Genomic DNA, 16,367 nt, shown 5'->3' with positions numbered 1-16,367 from the left:
ATAGGAACAGCTCATGCGCACGGACCTGTACAGCGAATGCGCCGCATAATCTAAGCCTAATAATAAACACGTGGTTTTGTTTTAACAAAGTAAAATCTCTAATCTTCAACATGAAGTTGTTCTTTAGGAGACATTTATTTAACATTTACTGAGGGAGCGTCAGGTGTCAGTGCTTTGTAACAGTCATAGCGCTTTGCAAAGTTTATCAGTTCAGGAATGTCTTGAGAGGAGGACAGAGGAGTTTGTACTTTCCAGTTGCTCTGTAAAACGACAAGCTGTGTTTTTAGAGAGAGAAAAAAGCGAGGCTGGTGAGAGAACGACTGTATTGTTATTGTGGCTATAACATAAGCGAGAACAGGAACCAACTCGTCTCTCGGACGTTCCACAGCATTAAATCTAACAATAAACCGTTAAAATGTTCCATGTATCGTTCATTAATAAATTAAACCTTGTAGCTGTGGTAAAAGTAGAATAACACGCTCCAGACCGCGCTGTTATATGAAAATAGTGCACTCCACTGTGCGTTGTGCCACATCACACCACCCACCCCGGCATGCATTATTTTCATATAGGCTAACAGCAGGGTCTGTCGTGTGCTATTCCTTACTTATATAGAAGGAGTCGCTGGTGTCTGCACTTTATAACAGTCAGTACGTTTTCCACCACAGAAAAGTGTTCAGAACAGAAAACTTTAGTGTTTCCTGGTGAGGAGACAACTGCTAAAGTGAGTGGTAATAGGAACTAACTTGTTTCATGAATGCTCCACAGCATTCAATGCAAGTATTAAACAGTTGAAAAGCATGACGTGGCGTTCATTAATAAAGTCTAAATTGTGTATAAGTGTAAAATGGTTGGCAAACTGCTGCGGTATGGAGTGAAATGAACCACTTCAGTGAGGTAAAAGTGACTCCGCTTCGCCTCGGACCTCATCACATCATATCATATCACACCGCCCCTTTGTGTTTCATTTCGAATATAAACCGGATCTAACTCCTGTTCTACAGGTGGCGATGATGGACGTGAAATAACGAAAGAAACGCCTCACGTCCCAAATGTCACACGACCTCACTATATAGCGTGCTAAAGTAGTGTGCTTACTAATGGTGCTGAGACGCCACGGCCTTCTATTATAGCTTCCGGGTTAGTGCGCGGTTTGGGACGTTTCCCTTTTTGTAAGAAGTTGACGACGCTGCTGTGGAAAGTTGGCGTTGAGGTGAGTAGATTTCATAAAGTCTCTGAAGATGACGGGGGAAAAACTATTTTTAGAAATTAGGTTTTAGTTCGGACAAGCTGTTAACTTAAGTAGCAGTGTATGAAGATAACTAGTTAGCTAATCTGTCACAGTGTGTCCGTTCACCAGACAAGTTAGCATAGCCAGACAACTAGCAAACCGAGCAAAAATAAAGCTAGGATATTTATATTAAAGTACTGAATAAATTGAGTTAAATTAAAACTATCTCGGCACTGAATCTCTGAAATGTATTAGCTTTGTCACTTTAAGCTAAGCCAAGTTTAAAAATAAAAATAAAAAAAGTCCGGTTTTGAACGGGCGTTCAAATAACTTTTACTTCTGCGTTTACATTTTCGTTTCGTAAAGTTAATCTATTTGCTTGACAAGTTCTGCTCAGCTTTACTAGAATTCATTTATCACTGAACTAAAGCTGGTTAAAGTACTGGTCACGAGTTTATCATTAGTGATGGCGATTTGCAAACGAATCGGCCCTTTCGAGGGAATCGACTCCCAAACACGAATGAATCGAATCAGATCCCCCTCTCTTACACGTGAAATTAATTCGACCTCTGTGTAGAAAACAAAGGTCCTGAGTCGCACTGTGAACAAGAATGTGTGTTGGATAGGGTTCAGATTGTAATTTAATCAATCGGGGTTCAGTTTTATGAAGTGCACGAATCATTTAATTTCAAACATGTAGTTCGAAAGAATCGAATCAGTAAAAGACTCGGTAGTTTTCCATAGGGAGGCGTTGTGATTTTTTTTTTTTTTTTTTTTGTATAACCTACTTTTTGTGTAACTGGCCAACTGTTGAACACCAAAAGGACTTTTCCAACCTCTTCAGAAATTCACGCTCGGAGTCTGTTTTCAGTGGGTAAACTGGATCTTGAATATTTGATTTTGCAAAAAAAAAAAAAGTAGTAATCTCTCTTTTCCAAGAGGGATGAACTAGATAGTACTAGCTGGTGTGGCATGTTCAGCTTCTCTACCAATGTTCAGACGCATATAAATACATTTTGGACAGTGTATTTCGATCCTTCTGTCGTCAGGGGAAGCGGATCTGAGGACGATGTGGGCCGAGCAGAAGCGAGGGATCCACGTCACGCAGGCTGAGCTGCTCTGCAAAGACGGCTGTGGGTTTTACGGCAACCCGGCCTGGCAGGGATATTGTTCCAAATGCTGGAGGAAGAGGACACGCACAACTGAAACCAGCAAAGAGGATCATGGGTAAGAGTTCTGATTGTATCCGGACTTGCCTCCTAAACTGTAGGCATGGTGTGAAATGTACGTGCCATGTTTTAAAATGTGGCTAAAATAAAGAGTCTGTCCTTTATGAGCAGGCTTTATCACGGGCATTTCACATTTTTAAGTTAAAAAAGATAAATTAATAAATCCTTGTCATAAAAATCTTTTTGTGGCCACTGTCAGGCTCCAGGATGAAGGAAGTTCCCAGCTTAACTTATTTAAAACTGAGGAGAAGAAAAATGCTGAGAAGGGTAGAAGGTCCAGCACTATTATGCGACTTTTCTGGGGGAGTTCTTCACCACCACGGCAAGGTATTAATGCTTGCATAACACAGCCAGTTGACATTTAATGACACCCACCAAAAAAAAAAAAGGTAAAAAGCAGACAGAGCTGAAAACATTCAAATGACTACTAAACGGCAAAAATGCTGCTTCCTAATGTGCTTAAAGTGCCTTGAAATGTGCAGCGTTATTCGATGTGTTGACAATTTCCACTGAAGCAGGAAGTCAGGGTGGGACATCGCATGGCTCCTCCCTCTTTTTAAATAGCCAATAGCAGTTAGCTAACCTCACAGACTGGGTTAAACCATCTTTGACCATGGATGGTGTTGGGGACAGATTCTAGAGTGCATTTGATTGGACGGAAAATCTGATGAGAATATGACGTATAGAATATTATTTAAAACGATTGCTCTGTATTGGTGGTAAAGTGCGATTATACATTTTGAGTGCATGTATCTTCTAAATGCGAATCCTGTCATTGTTCTGGAGCACGCTAGTTAATAGATAACCTTAAGGCTCAAATATTCATACGAAAAGCCACAGAACTTCAATTGTGATTTCATGGAGACTTCCAGTAACGCAGCTCAGCCACTGTAGCTACCACAGACGCAAACACTTCCTCCTTCTAAACGATGGCATTTCTGCCGTCCTAATTGAATGGCTAGTCTTCATTTATGGACTTGATTTAATTGATGCGTGTAACAGGAAAAAAAGCTCTTTAAACGTATATAATCCGTATATAAAATTTTAAGCAACACGCTCCAGTTATATAATTTGAGGGCAGTCGGTCGAGGCTCATTTAATAGGGAGGCTCTTTATGCGTGAATTTACACAAACTCTGGAGCGCGTGTAGGATATGAAACGCTCTTGATTCATGAATGATTTACGAATAGCTGCGTTCACGTCCAGTTTGATTAAATGAAGTCAGTTACTTTGCTACGTATTATCATTTGTACGTAAAAGGTATCGTAACGTACAGAAACAAGCTCTCAGTAAGTGACAATAGTGTGAATATGTGCAGATTTGAAGAATAGTTCTTATGAAATTATTATAAATGGAGATCGAGGGATAATAGTTTCCCCCTGATATTTCAGCATTTTTCCATAATCGGAGATCGGTTTTGTAATATCGGCTCCACTGATAAATGGCGTTTTGAGAATTTTTTTTGTTTATTTATTAGAAATATTTTTATGATTATGTACTTTGTTTTACCTGTTTGTTTACCTCATCAAAGCTTTTATTAAAAAAAAAAAAGACAGTTTAGTAGCAGTACACGTTTTCTATTTATTTATTTATTGCACTCTTTCAGACCCCACTATTTTATTGGTGTATAAATGAGAGTTGTTTTGTATGTGAGGAGGAAGTGAAATTGACACAATCATTCTAAATGAAACGGTTTGTTCAGCTCAGTGGTGGCGTTATCATTGTGTCAAAAATGGAAGTAAAACAGTAAGTAAATATCAGTTATCGGACGCATAAACATGCAAATAATCAGTATCGGTTATAAAAAATCTATATCTATCTCTAATTATAAATCAAATATACGATTATTCAGCTTGATGTTTACTCATTTCTAACTTTGTATAAAATACATAGCCTTAATAATGATATGTTTAGTGTATTTTAATCTTGCATTAGGAACTGCTAGATAAATTTGATTATATTCAAGACACGTAATAAGTAGCAGAATAAGTCTGCATTTTAAGAAATATATAAAAATCATGATATTGATGATTTATTGGAAGATTAGGGGCAAAATAAGCATTAAAAACCTGATCTAACTATGTAGCTGTTGGTAAAGTGTGGAATTTGTATTTGTTTATTTTTTCTTTCTCTAAACTACTTATTTACTAGAGACTGTTGACTGACTATCTGTCTCTCTCTATCTAATGCTTCTATTTTTGCAGAGTCACCTGAAGGCCAGGAAGCAGCCCTGAAGGCCTTTCAGAGCCTGGAGCCTGGTGATTTCCCCGGCTTTCTCAAACTGCTGCGCAAACCGTCCTCACAGCGTCTGCAGTCCCGCTGCACAGCCTTCCTCAACACCATCGACGCTTACCACGTAAATCTCTCTCCCAGCCTCCCGTTTCCTACCCTTCAATAACAGCGAGGGATCTTCCCGAAAACATGTTCCTGCTCATACGAGGGTCGTATCTCTTTTATTTCAGGACCTGCCTGTACAGAAGCAGTCAGACCTGGTGCAGGATTTCTATCAGAATATTACTGTTCACTTCAGTGGTGAGTTCAGCAGGACGTCTGTGGGAAATAAGCTAGTTTACTTGAACGAGCCCCAGCCAGGTGGGGGATTGTTGTCACGTTTACGTCACGGAACAGGTTTACTACACGTTCACAAGCTGTGTGGCGCTCGTAACGATGAACAACGCTCAGATCTTTTCCGTGCTTTCAGGTCTGCCCGAGCCGCAGGTTTCTCACATGATGGAACATGTCGAGAAGTTGATCATGACTCGTCTCCACAAGTGGGTCTTCTGCCACGACAGCTGTGATGACGAACAGAAGGATCTAACACTCCAGAGAAGGATCAAGTAAGTCTCTCATTATCAGTAAACAATGTGTTTTTGAATCCAGGGAGTGTTTTAATTGATGAGTTTTACTTCTGTCATTATATACGTGATTGGCGCCATAGTTTAGACGTTTACTTTGTTGTGCTGTTTGGAATTGATTTTGATTCAGGAGTAGACATCATAAATTCATTTGTTAAAAGCTCCCATACGCAACCTCTCCCATGTTTTGGTTTGTGCCGAAACTTAATTGACCAGATTAAAAATTGTAACGTCACATTATAATGTATTGTGAGCTAGGCAGCCAGATAAGTGTATTTAATACCAGTTCAGGGAAATGAACGTGTATATAAACGTGTATGTCGCCATATCCTTCTGTGGCACTTTCATGATCGCACCTTTTAGCTCTGATGCATGTTTACATGTTGGAAATAATGGCTGGGTTCAAACTAAAGGTGCCACGTTCTAAGTTGCTCAACACGTCTATCAGTAAATACGTGGAAACAAAAGCTGAAATTCTGACCTATAGTCCAAATGTCTTTAGTGTATCTAGAAAACAATAAAATTGGCCTTGCTGTCTTCAGAAGGGGACGATAGCCTTTGAGTTTTATTTAGCATTTAAAAATTTTCTCTTGACAGTCATGTTTTGCTAGCAGGAGAGTTGTACGACAGCTTTACGTTGCTCGGTTGATTTGTTCCACCGTCAGCTAGGTCACGTCTCAGCTATCGTGTGAAGTGCAGCAGACGGTGGGATTCGGATTATACGAGTTACGTACCAAACAAATACTTTTTATTTTCAGTTCAGATGACTTTTTTTGTTTGTTTGTTTTCTTTTCTTGTTTTTTTCTTGAACTGGTTGTTGAACCGACTTGTCCTCCAGGCAGCTGACACAATTTGTCTGCACATGTGATTGTTTGTTTTGTTGTGTTTGTGAGTCATAGGGTAATATAATTCTTATTATTTTTAAAATATATGTATTATTTAATGTAATACATTTATTTGTCTGTTTTAATCCGACAGGTCGTTGAACTGGGTCACTCCTGAGATGCTGCGTGTGCCTTTTCCGCAGGGTGGCTCAGACACCAGTGACCCGTATTTACCTGCAATTACAGGTTCTGACCTGACAGCAAAAAAACCCCTCTGCCTCAGTTAAATAAATTAAATGTAGTTTAATCTAACTTTTTTTCTTTCTTTCTTTCTTTCTATGTCGTATCCCACAGCCATCATCGAGATGGATGCCAAGCGTGCACCTCAGGATAAACTGGCCTGTTTGTCCAAGTGTAGCCAGCATGTTTTCCAAGCGCTCGCCTCCGAGAACAGGCAGCCGGCGAACGCGGACGACTTCCTGTCTGGTCTGATTTACGTCGTGCTGAGAGCCAACCCGCCCCGTTTGCACTCCAACATAAACTACATCGTCCGCTTCGGCCTGCCGCACAGCCTGATGGCAGGGGAGAGCGGCTACTACTTTACAAACCTGGTGGGTTTACAAATACACTAACGTACACGTGCGCTCGCCGTCCACTTTATTAGGAACACTTGTGCGTTTATGCAGTTATCCAGTCAGCCATTCATGTAGGTACAGGTCAAGAGCTACGGGTAATTGTGATCTCTGTGACTTTAACTGTTGGTTCCAGATGGACTGGTTTGAGTATTTTGGATAACAGCATGAATGTTCAGGGTGTACATAATCAAGTGGATGGTGAGTAGCGTATACGGGGCGTTCATAAGCCGTGATCTCTCTTCATTCCGTCCTCAGTCGTGCACCGTTGCCTTCATCGAGAAGCTGGACGGCCCGGCTCTGAACCTCACCCCGGAGGAGTTCAACAGTTGCATGCAGGGCCGACGAGCACCTTCCGGGCCAGCAGAGCGTGCCGGGCAGAAGAGAGCCCAGGAAAACCGCGAGCAGCTGGAAAAACTGAAGAACCGACAGGAGAAAATCGACCAAGGCGCGCGCGCTCTTCAGGAACAGCTGGATTTGTGGGTGCGTTCTGTGCAGGACCAGATCGACGAAGTCAGGGCTCAGTCAGTGTTGGTCCTGAAAGACGATGTAGCTGAAGCTCCGCCTGGAGAGACTGTGTGCTGACTGGTTGTCATTTAAGAGGTTTCCGGTTTGTTTAGTCAGTGTGCTGAATCTGCACTATTGGGTTTTTTTTTTTTTTTAAACCACAAGAATGCAGATAAGAAGAATTTAAACAGAAAAGGATGGTACAAAATCTTTTAGCTTCTGTTACTTTGCACTGGTGCTGCAATCCAGAATTAAAAAATTTATTAGCACTGTTTTTTGCATTTATGCCTTATGTACAGAGTGAAGGACCAGCCCCCCTCCCCCTCCCCCCACGCATTCAAACTGTATTGCTACACATTGTGATTGCGGTATGCCCTTCAGTGCATGTAAACACATCGGTGAACACAGGATTTGTCAGGGTTAAAGACGCCGGCCTGTGTCGATTTGGACAAAATAATTTTTTTCTTCTCTTGATACAGGATTCAGTATGAAAAATCTTTCATACTTTTGCAATATCAGTATTACAACTAACAACTGATATGTTGTGCACTAATGATTTAAGACCAATGTTTCCCGATGGTTTTTAATTATTTATTTCCCCCCCTCTATAATATCTTGTATTATAAGTCAGGTCTCTTCTGTAGTTCCTTCAGAGGGTCTCGGGTTTCGTTTATAAGACCTGGCTCATTTGCGATCATCGTGCTACCTTCATCAGTGTGGTTTTTAGCTACAGTTTAAAGCTGCTCGTCAGTTCGTTTAAACACGTACACAGCTACGAGGAAGATCATGACGACAAGCAAACGTCGTCTCGGTGTTGACTGCAGTTCATGAGCCTTAGGCTACACTGAATATAACACTAAAACCTTGGCGCTGTAAGAGCTCTTAAAATCTCCATACGTCATCCACTAAACACTGGTTTAAGGCATTTGCTGGAAGGCGTAGCCTGAAATCACTCTGGAAAACTATGCAAATAAACGTTTAGATGTTGCAATCTGGGTGTAGATGCCACCTGGGGTTCTGTGTTAACTGTATTCTGTAGCACTGGTGGATTTATTCACTGTTTTTGAAGCACAGTACTACTACAAAATGTTCTTCTGGCAAACTAATATCTAAAGCTCTTGTTAAGTAGGTACGTGTGAGGACCTGTTATGGAGCTCTTGACAAAATATACTTTGTTTTCTGAATGGTTCCGAATGAGCAGTATATACGTTCCTGTGTGTGTTTGTGTGTGTACTGTTAATTCAGTGAAGTACGATGAAGTCTGTAATTAATGAAGAACCATGAAGCTGTTTTGTGCTGTTCTTTTTCCACTCTGGAATGAAACTGGTTATTTAAAATGAAGTCTTTGAAAATATTTCTTTTTTAAAAGAATGTAAATGAAATGTGAAATTAAAGTTATTGAAATGTGAAATTCAATTTAATAAAAGTACTTCAACAGATTGTCTTCACTTCTGAGTTGGGGAAGATATTTTATTGCATTGCAATCATTGTTTTGCTGATTTAACATGACACTTATTTATTGTGTGTAATGTTACACATGCCACATTAATGTATTTCTGGAGAACAGACTGATGCAAGGCTTGTGTGTGTGTAAGAGACCACATCTAATGATGTCAGCTGTTCAACAGCCCTCCTTCTGAATTCCACTGAAATACTAATTACCACTTTTGAGAGATTAACATTTTTTTTTATTATTATTATTAAAAACTCTTGTTTTGTTAAAGATATAAGCCAGTGTTATTTGCCTTTCTAGATGTGTAATCATGGGGCAGCCTGCTTATTGCCCCATTTAGCTTCACAGAGTAGTTACTGCACCTAGTGGTCAAAAGGAAAACTGCAGCAAGAGTTAGTAGAGGCCCATTGGGTGCAGGAATCACACTGCCATGTGATTGATGCTGCTAAAATTGTTGTATTTTTTTTCCATAGCAGATAATCAGAATTAAATCTAATGACAAACGAAGGCAAACTGCATGTGTCTGAAGTACAGAATCATTTTTCTTGTAAGATATGTTGTGAAGATTTATGTGGTTAATGTCTGAAGTGGTTCTGCACCATGCTGACCTTGTTTTCCCAAAGAAAAAATGTTTCCCCCCCTTTTCCAACAATTAAACTTTGGGACTATTAACAGAGCTTTTGAGATAAAGTTGGGCTGGAAATTTGCTGAAACCTGCCAACCATGCCTTTTTTTTATTATTATTTATTTTATTTTTTATAAGAACATTCAATTTCGCAGATGCCCTTATCCAGAGCGACTTACATTTATATACCTGAGCAGTTGAGGGTTAAGGGCCTTGCTCAAGGGCCAAACAGTGGCAGCTTGGTGGTGCTGGGGTTTGGACTCACAACCTTCTAATCAGTTGCAGAACATCTTAACCACTGAGCTACCACTGATTAATAACGTTAGCTGTTCTGTGTGTCTCGCTGGCGGAGGGAAGCACACATTTGAACAATGCACGTCTAAACGCAAACCACACTAAAACGAGCTGCTCCAGACTGTACGCTGGGTGGCTGTGTGTTGTTGACACTTAAGTTCCTGTTACAGGGCTTCGCTAAAACGTCATTAGATAGTAGCCTACAGCATAAACCACGTCCGATAGCCTCTCTGTTTAAAGATTCCCACCAAAGTCGTCGTGTCCTGCCAAAATCTACTCTGTGCTCATGAGCTGCTGCTGGGTCTAATGAATGACCTTTCATTGACGTTCTGGAAAAGTTGTTTTAACGCGTCCGAAGCTGAAATTCTCACCCGTCGTGTCGTAGTCATCTTTGATCTCAAATCTTTGATGGCCTTGCTGTTCCAGTACTTTCAGAGCGGATTTTAAGCCATCTTACGTGCTGGTGTGTTTTCGGGACGTGGAAGGAAACTGGACAACCCGGAGGAAACCCACAAGGGCAGGAGGAGAACATGTGAATAGACACCTGGATACCCCGGAGCCACGACGCTACCCTCTGTACCACCCTTAACTTATAAACAACCTTGGTTTCAACCTTAACCAAACTATGATTCGATTCTATATAATAAAGCTGTGTATTTTTAGGTCAATATTACTGTGACTCTCCATTTTAACACCGGTTGGGGGTCATGGGAGAGGAACTTCCAGCTCCTAACTTTGATTAATTTAGTGAAAGTTCAGTAAACCTGGGGTTGTTGATGTGTAATGTGACGTTGTAGTCATGTTAACTCATTTCAGACGAATTGTGGTGAAGTCTTCAGACTGCTGGAAATCTTGTTTTTCATTTTCATGCTAGGTGAGGTTAATACTGAAACGCGTTTGTCCTCTTTGGCACGCCGTACGTGTAGTTTGCTCAGAAGTCAGCCATGAAGATGACGGAGGAAAACAGTAATGATAAACCCGCAATTACAATGGAGGAGGTCCAGCGTCTGATTAAAAAGAAAGATGAAATTGAGGAGCAGATTAAAGCATACCACGAGGTGCTAGAAGATGTAAGTGTCCATAAAAACTGTCGGTTGTTTCTGGGGACTTGACTAGCATGTCCATGCTACATCCAGCGCGCGAGTGTGTAATGTTTGTTCCGGTCTGTTTTGTTTGTTTGTTTGTTTGTTTGTTTGTTTTTAATAACGCTATACTAATGTTCTGCTAGCTAATGATTAGTTTTTAATTAGCCTCAGACTGTGGAACTTAAACTAAACTAATTATCTCACTGACGTGGTCATTTCATAACACACACACACAGAAACACTGGTGTGGTGTAGTTATCAGGAATTCATCTACAAATCTATTCTTCTTGAAATAAATGAAAACAACAATAATATCAGCTCCACAATGGCATGAACCTGAGAAGCCATGCTGGTGACATCCCTACTGAATAAAAATAATGCATGCCCATGATTTGTTAATGTTTGGGAACTATAATTAAGTCATGGCCTCGAGATAGTAACACTTAGGAATGAGATGATGAAGTTGTGGGAATGTTAGGGAACGAGATCTTTTAGTTTCGGCTGCAGCTCAATAACATAAAATGCTGGACAGATCCAGCACATCAGCTTAATCCATTTATGTTAAAAAAAAAAAAAAATAAATCAGTTCACATTTGATTTTGCACAAAAGCTTATTCTTTGTGTAGCCATTAATGCCGCATCTAATTCTCATGCGCGCAGCACAGTGAAGGCTTCTTATAAGAACTAGCTTTATTGGCACTGTACTAATACGACGAGATAGCGTTTTGGAGCAAGCCAGTCTTATTAAGCCGTGGCCATGACTTGTTTTTCTCGTTCCCACAAATTAACCATCTCTTTCCCATGCCTTACTAAGTTGTGGCCATGACTTTATCTCATTCCCAGGACTTAATTATTTTGTTTCCCTGTCTATCTAAGTCATAGCCATGAAACACTTATTTGTTTTGTGAATAAATTGTCTTGTTTCCATGCATTACTAAATTTTGGCCATGATTCATTATCTCTTTCCCGGAACTTAATAATCTCATTCCCATGACTTAATAAGTTGTGGTAATGACTTCATTATCTCATTCTCACAGTGTAGCTATTTCATTCCCATGACTTATTAAATTGTGGCAGTGACTTCATTATCATTCTCGCAATGTAGCTATCTCATTCCCATGACTTACTAAGTTGTGGCAAGGACTTCATTATCTCATTCTCGAAATGTAACTCTCATTAACTATCTTCATTATCTCATTCTCAAAATGTAACTCTCTCATTAACTATCTTCATTCTCGAAATGTAACTCTCATCAACTATCTTCATTATCTCATTCTCGAAATGTAACTCTCTCATCAACTATCTTCATTATCTCATTCTCAAAATGTAACTCTCTCATTAACTATCTTCATTATCTCATTCTCGAAACGTAACTCTCTCATTAACTATCTTCATTCTCGAAATGTAACTCTCTCATCAACTATCTTCATTATCTCATTCTCGAAATGTAACTCTCTCATCAACTATCTTCATTATCTCATTCTCAAAATGTAACTCTCTCATTAACTGTCTTCATTATCTCATTCTCGAAATGTAGCTATCTCATTCCCACGATTTATTAAATTGTGGCAGTGACTTCATTATCTCATTCTCGCAGTGTAACTATCTCATTAACTATCTTCATTGTCTCTCTCACAATGTAGCTATCTCATTCCCATGACTTATTAAATTGTGGCAGTGACTTCATCTCATTCTTGCAATGTAACTATCTCATTAACTATCTTCATTATCTCATTCTCAAAATGTAACTCTCTCATTAACTGTCTTCATTATCTCATTCTCGAAATGTAGCTATCTCATTCCCACGATTTATTAAATTGTGGCAGTGACTTCATTATCTCATTCTCGCAGTGTAACTATCTCATTAACTATCTTCATTGTCTCTCTCACAATGTAGCTATCTCATTCCCATGACTTATTAAATTGTGGCAGTGACTTCATCTCATTCTTGCAATGTAACTATCTCATTAACTATCTTCATTATCTCATTCTCAAAATGTAACTCTCTCATTAACTATCTTCATTATCTCATTCTCGCAATGTAACTATCTCATTAACTAGTTTCCTTGTCTCATTCTCACAATCTAGCTATCTCATTCCCATGACTTATTAAATTGTGGCAGTGATTTCATCATCTCATTCTCGCAGTGTAACTATCTCATTAACTATCTTCATTGTCTCATTCTCGCAATGTAGCTATTTCATTCCCATGACTTACTAAGTTGTGGCAGTGACTTCATTCTCATTCTCGCAATGTAACTATCTTGTTCCCATACCTTACTAATTCATGTCTATGACTTAATTATCTTGTTTCCATTGCAAGTATTAGTGACCATGACTTAACTGTTTTGTTCCCAAGAAATATCATCTCATTCCTACATCTTAATTATCTCATTCCAATGACTTGGTTATGTCATTCCCACCCTGTAATAAGTTGTGGCCAAGCATTGTTGTTTTTTAAGAAACAATGTCACCAGTGGAGTGCCGTATAAACCTTTACAGCAGAATAAACTAAATAGTAACGTGTTTAATGTATCTGTGGTGTATCACAGCAAGGCGATGTGGGCATGCACGCACCTCTAGTGGATGTGGAAGGCTATCCTCGCGCAGATGTGGATTTGTTCCAGATCCGAACAGCAAGGCACAGCATCTCATGTAGGTGATTGCATTTGGGAAATTACTGTAAGGCATGTTTCCTTTAGATACATTTATGATGTACTTTAAATGGCAGCCATGTTGATGGGTACATTCATTCATCTTCAGTACGCACTTTATCGTGGTCAAAGTCGCACTGGAGCCGGTGATTATCTCAGGAACACTGTACATGAGGCCAAAATATACCCTGGATGAGCAGAGCACCATGCACACGCTTTCACACATTCACACCTAGTGGCAATTTAGAGTAGCCAATCCACCTAACTGCAGTGTTTTCAGAGAACCCCCGATGAAATCCTTGGGGACGCAGGGAAAACATATGAAACTCCACGAGCTTGCAGTGAGTGTGTGAGTGTCCTGTCCGTGACTGGTGTCCTGTTCAGGGTGTATTACTGCCTCGTGCCCAGTGTTCCCAGGATAGGCTCTGGATCCACCATGACGCTGACCAGGATGTCAGTGGGAGTAACACCACTGAGACAGCTGGCTTTCACATTCAACACGTTTTCAATCTTGAGATTCCATGCTGGGAAATTATTTAAACGTGAATAATTGTATTGTCTTCGCCATAAGGTTTGCAGAATGATCACAAAGCGATCATGGTGGAAATCGAAGAGGCCCTTCACAAACTGCATGCTCGGGAAAGAGCCAAGCAAGAGCAGGACCAGGCAGAAGCGCAGATGGAGAGCATGGAGCAGGACCTGTCTTTGCCGCCCCCTTTTGCCCGAGTGGACACTGTGACTCAAGGTTCCCCTGCTTATCAGGCGGTGAGGTTTAACCCTCCTGTTCACTGTTTAGCCCTGGATTTAATTTGAACCAGCTCCCATTTGTAATACGTATTTTAACATCATTACAGATATCAGTAATATGAAGGGAAACAGACCTGGGCTTTTTATTACTGACATCAAAAGTATTTAAGACCACACTCTAAAGGTCGCCAATAAGTGCTCATTCCAACCCTAGGCGGTTCTGTCATTAAAATATATACTAAAATGCTAATGAAAGTCCATAACTTGCATATCACCGCTGTCCATTTCATAGTGCTTGGACCCCTTAATCGCAGCGTGCAGCTATATTTCTAATCCGAATTTTTCTTTTTGGATAAAAACAAACCGGTTCGCTTACAAAGCAATATAAAGCTAAATTAGTTTGGACTGTGTGTTTACATTTTCCTGCTACTGTTTCTCAGGGTCTGTGCGTGGGTGATGAGATCGCCGAGTTCGGTTCAGTTAAACCGAGCAACTTCCACAACCTGCAAAACATCGCTTCTGTGGTGCAGCACAGTGAGGGGGTACGTGAAGTCATTCAACTGATGAAAACTAGGTTGTGTTTTATATGTGTGCAGCTCCAGCGAAGTTGTATCTCATGCCTTGTTTATGAACTCGGACAGAAATCTGTGAGTGTCGTGGTGATTCGGAACGGACAGAAAGTTCGCCTCAGCTTAACTCCACAGCGCTGGTCTGGAAGAGGTCTTCTAGGGTAATGGCTCCTATTTTCCTTCTGACCTCATACCAACAGTGCTCATTTTCTCAGATGCACAATACTCATAAGTTGTGATTTGCTTAAAAGATACTGTACAAATAAATGTGTCGATGGAAAGTGTTATTACATAAGGAATAAAATATGACGGGACGTTTGAGGAAAATAAATCGACGCGGTGGTGTGACGCAACACGGAGGATTATTTTTTGTATTAACGACTTCGAACATGGCGTTCAGTTTATCGGTTTATTTATTAAGCACGTTTTTTTCTGTCAACAGGTGCAACATCGTTCCTCTTCGCAGATGACCGAGATCAGGAAAGCTCAAGACCCATTCCGGCCAAAGGGCTTGCCTTTAAACCAACCCGAGCATTTTTTTGTCACCGAGTGACTAAACACTTTCTACATTTTCCAATATAATTTGTTTAGACAGAATTATTTTTCAATTCATAAATACACTGATCACACATTTGTGCATTTAAACCCTACACATGTCTTTGTATTTAGTGAAGTTATGGCATGGGGGAAAAAAATCCAGACTATTTTCTAGTGCAGAAGCTGCACAGAATATGAATAAATATTTAACAACTATTTCTTTCTTGTTTCTTTTGTATTATTTCATTATAATGTGTGAAAGAGTCGAAATTTCAGAAGAGAAATTAATTTTTTTTTCTTTCTGTTACAAATTAAAGAGAATATTTTCTGTTTGTGGGTGTGTGTATGCCCTGATTTGTACTTGGCTACAATCTGCAAAAAATGTTTACATTAAATTGACCCATGATGAATAACTTTCAGCATTCAGAACTGAATCTGCAAGCTTTTCAAATCTGAATTTCGGACTGAACGTGCGGCTCTTATTTCTTGGTATATAAGCGAGTTTCACAGTAAAATGTAAAAAATAAGAACTGATTAAACTAGAATCATTTGGAAGGAGGAGTAGTGTACTTACTATAGTGATATTAAACTAATACAATCCCATCATGTTTCCTTTCAAATAGTGTGCAGGGAGCTTATTACATATTTTAGCTATGTAAGCGTGAAGTAATTTAACTTGCATGTCTTATAGGTTTACATTGGCTTGTTTTTGAGTTACTCTTTAAAACAAACAAACAAAAAAAACTATTAATATGAAATGTGATCTGTTACTGTATTTCCATGTCTGGTGCTGATTAAGAAATATATTCAGCTTGATATTTGTAAAATAATTTCAAATTACACTACAATGACGTAGTGATCATTGTAGTAACGTCTCATGAACTACAGTGCCCATTTTAACCTGTAGCTTTATCCCCACATGTTCTGAAACCTAAACCTAAATACATGTAGATATAAATGAATTTTCATTCATTGCTCTTCAGTCACCGCTTTATCCTGAATGGGGTCGCAGTGGCTCAGGAGCCCGTCCCGGGAACACTGGGCGCAAGGTGAGAGAGCTGATCCTGGATTGGACACCAGTTCATACACGTGTTCACGCGTAGCCGGTCCGTTCTGCATGTTTTT

The 16,367-nt window shown here is 39.8% G+C and overlaps 2 protein-coding genes across 3 annotated transcripts; both read left to right on the top strand.

Annotated features, from left to right (window-relative positions):
* The first annotated feature begins 775 nt into the window (after positions 1-775).
* On the top strand, positions 776-8,718 carry LOC128625579 (rab5 GDP/GTP exchange factor-like). 2 transcript variants are annotated; one of them, XM_053654014.1, is made up of 9 exons: positions 776-1,213; positions 2,281-2,458; positions 2,660-2,787; positions 4,665-4,816; positions 4,923-4,992; positions 5,162-5,297; positions 6,294-6,385; positions 6,494-6,750; positions 7,030-8,718. In XM_053654014.1, the coding sequence occupies exons 2-9, from the start codon at positions 2,301-2,303 to the stop codon at positions 7,354-7,356; spliced, it is 1,320 nt and encodes a 439-aa protein (XP_053509989.1). In that variant the 5' UTR covers positions 776-1,213; positions 2,281-2,300; the 3' UTR covers positions 7,357-8,718. The 2 variants fall into 2 exon arrangements, with proteins under 2 accessions (XP_053509989.1, XP_053509990.1); XM_053654015.1 differs by having other exon boundaries at positions 1,199-1,213; positions 2,256-2,458.
* A 1,830-nt stretch (positions 8,719-10,548) lies between these two features.
* psmd9 (proteasome 26S subunit, non-ATPase 9) lies at positions 10,549-15,458 on the top strand. Its single transcript, XM_053654020.1, has 6 exons — positions 10,549-10,720; positions 13,288-13,390; positions 13,961-14,154; positions 14,577-14,678; positions 14,778-14,866; positions 15,148-15,458. The coding sequence occupies exons 1-6, from the start codon at positions 10,595-10,597 to the stop codon at positions 15,173-15,175; spliced, it is 642 nt and encodes a 213-aa protein (XP_053509995.1). The 5' UTR covers positions 10,549-10,594; the 3' UTR covers positions 15,176-15,458.
* Positions 15,459-16,367: the final 909 nt, after the last annotated feature.

Source organism: Ictalurus furcatus, chromosome 22 (genome assembly GCF_023375685.1).
Source record: "Ictalurus furcatus strain D&B chromosome 22, Billie_1.0, whole genome shotgun sequence".
In the NCBI taxonomy this organism is placed as follows: domain Eukaryota; kingdom Metazoa; phylum Chordata; class Actinopteri; order Siluriformes; family Ictaluridae; genus Ictalurus; species Ictalurus furcatus.
The sequence above is the reverse complement of the archived record's forward strand: the minus strand, read 5'-3'. Positions and strand labels throughout refer to the sequence as shown.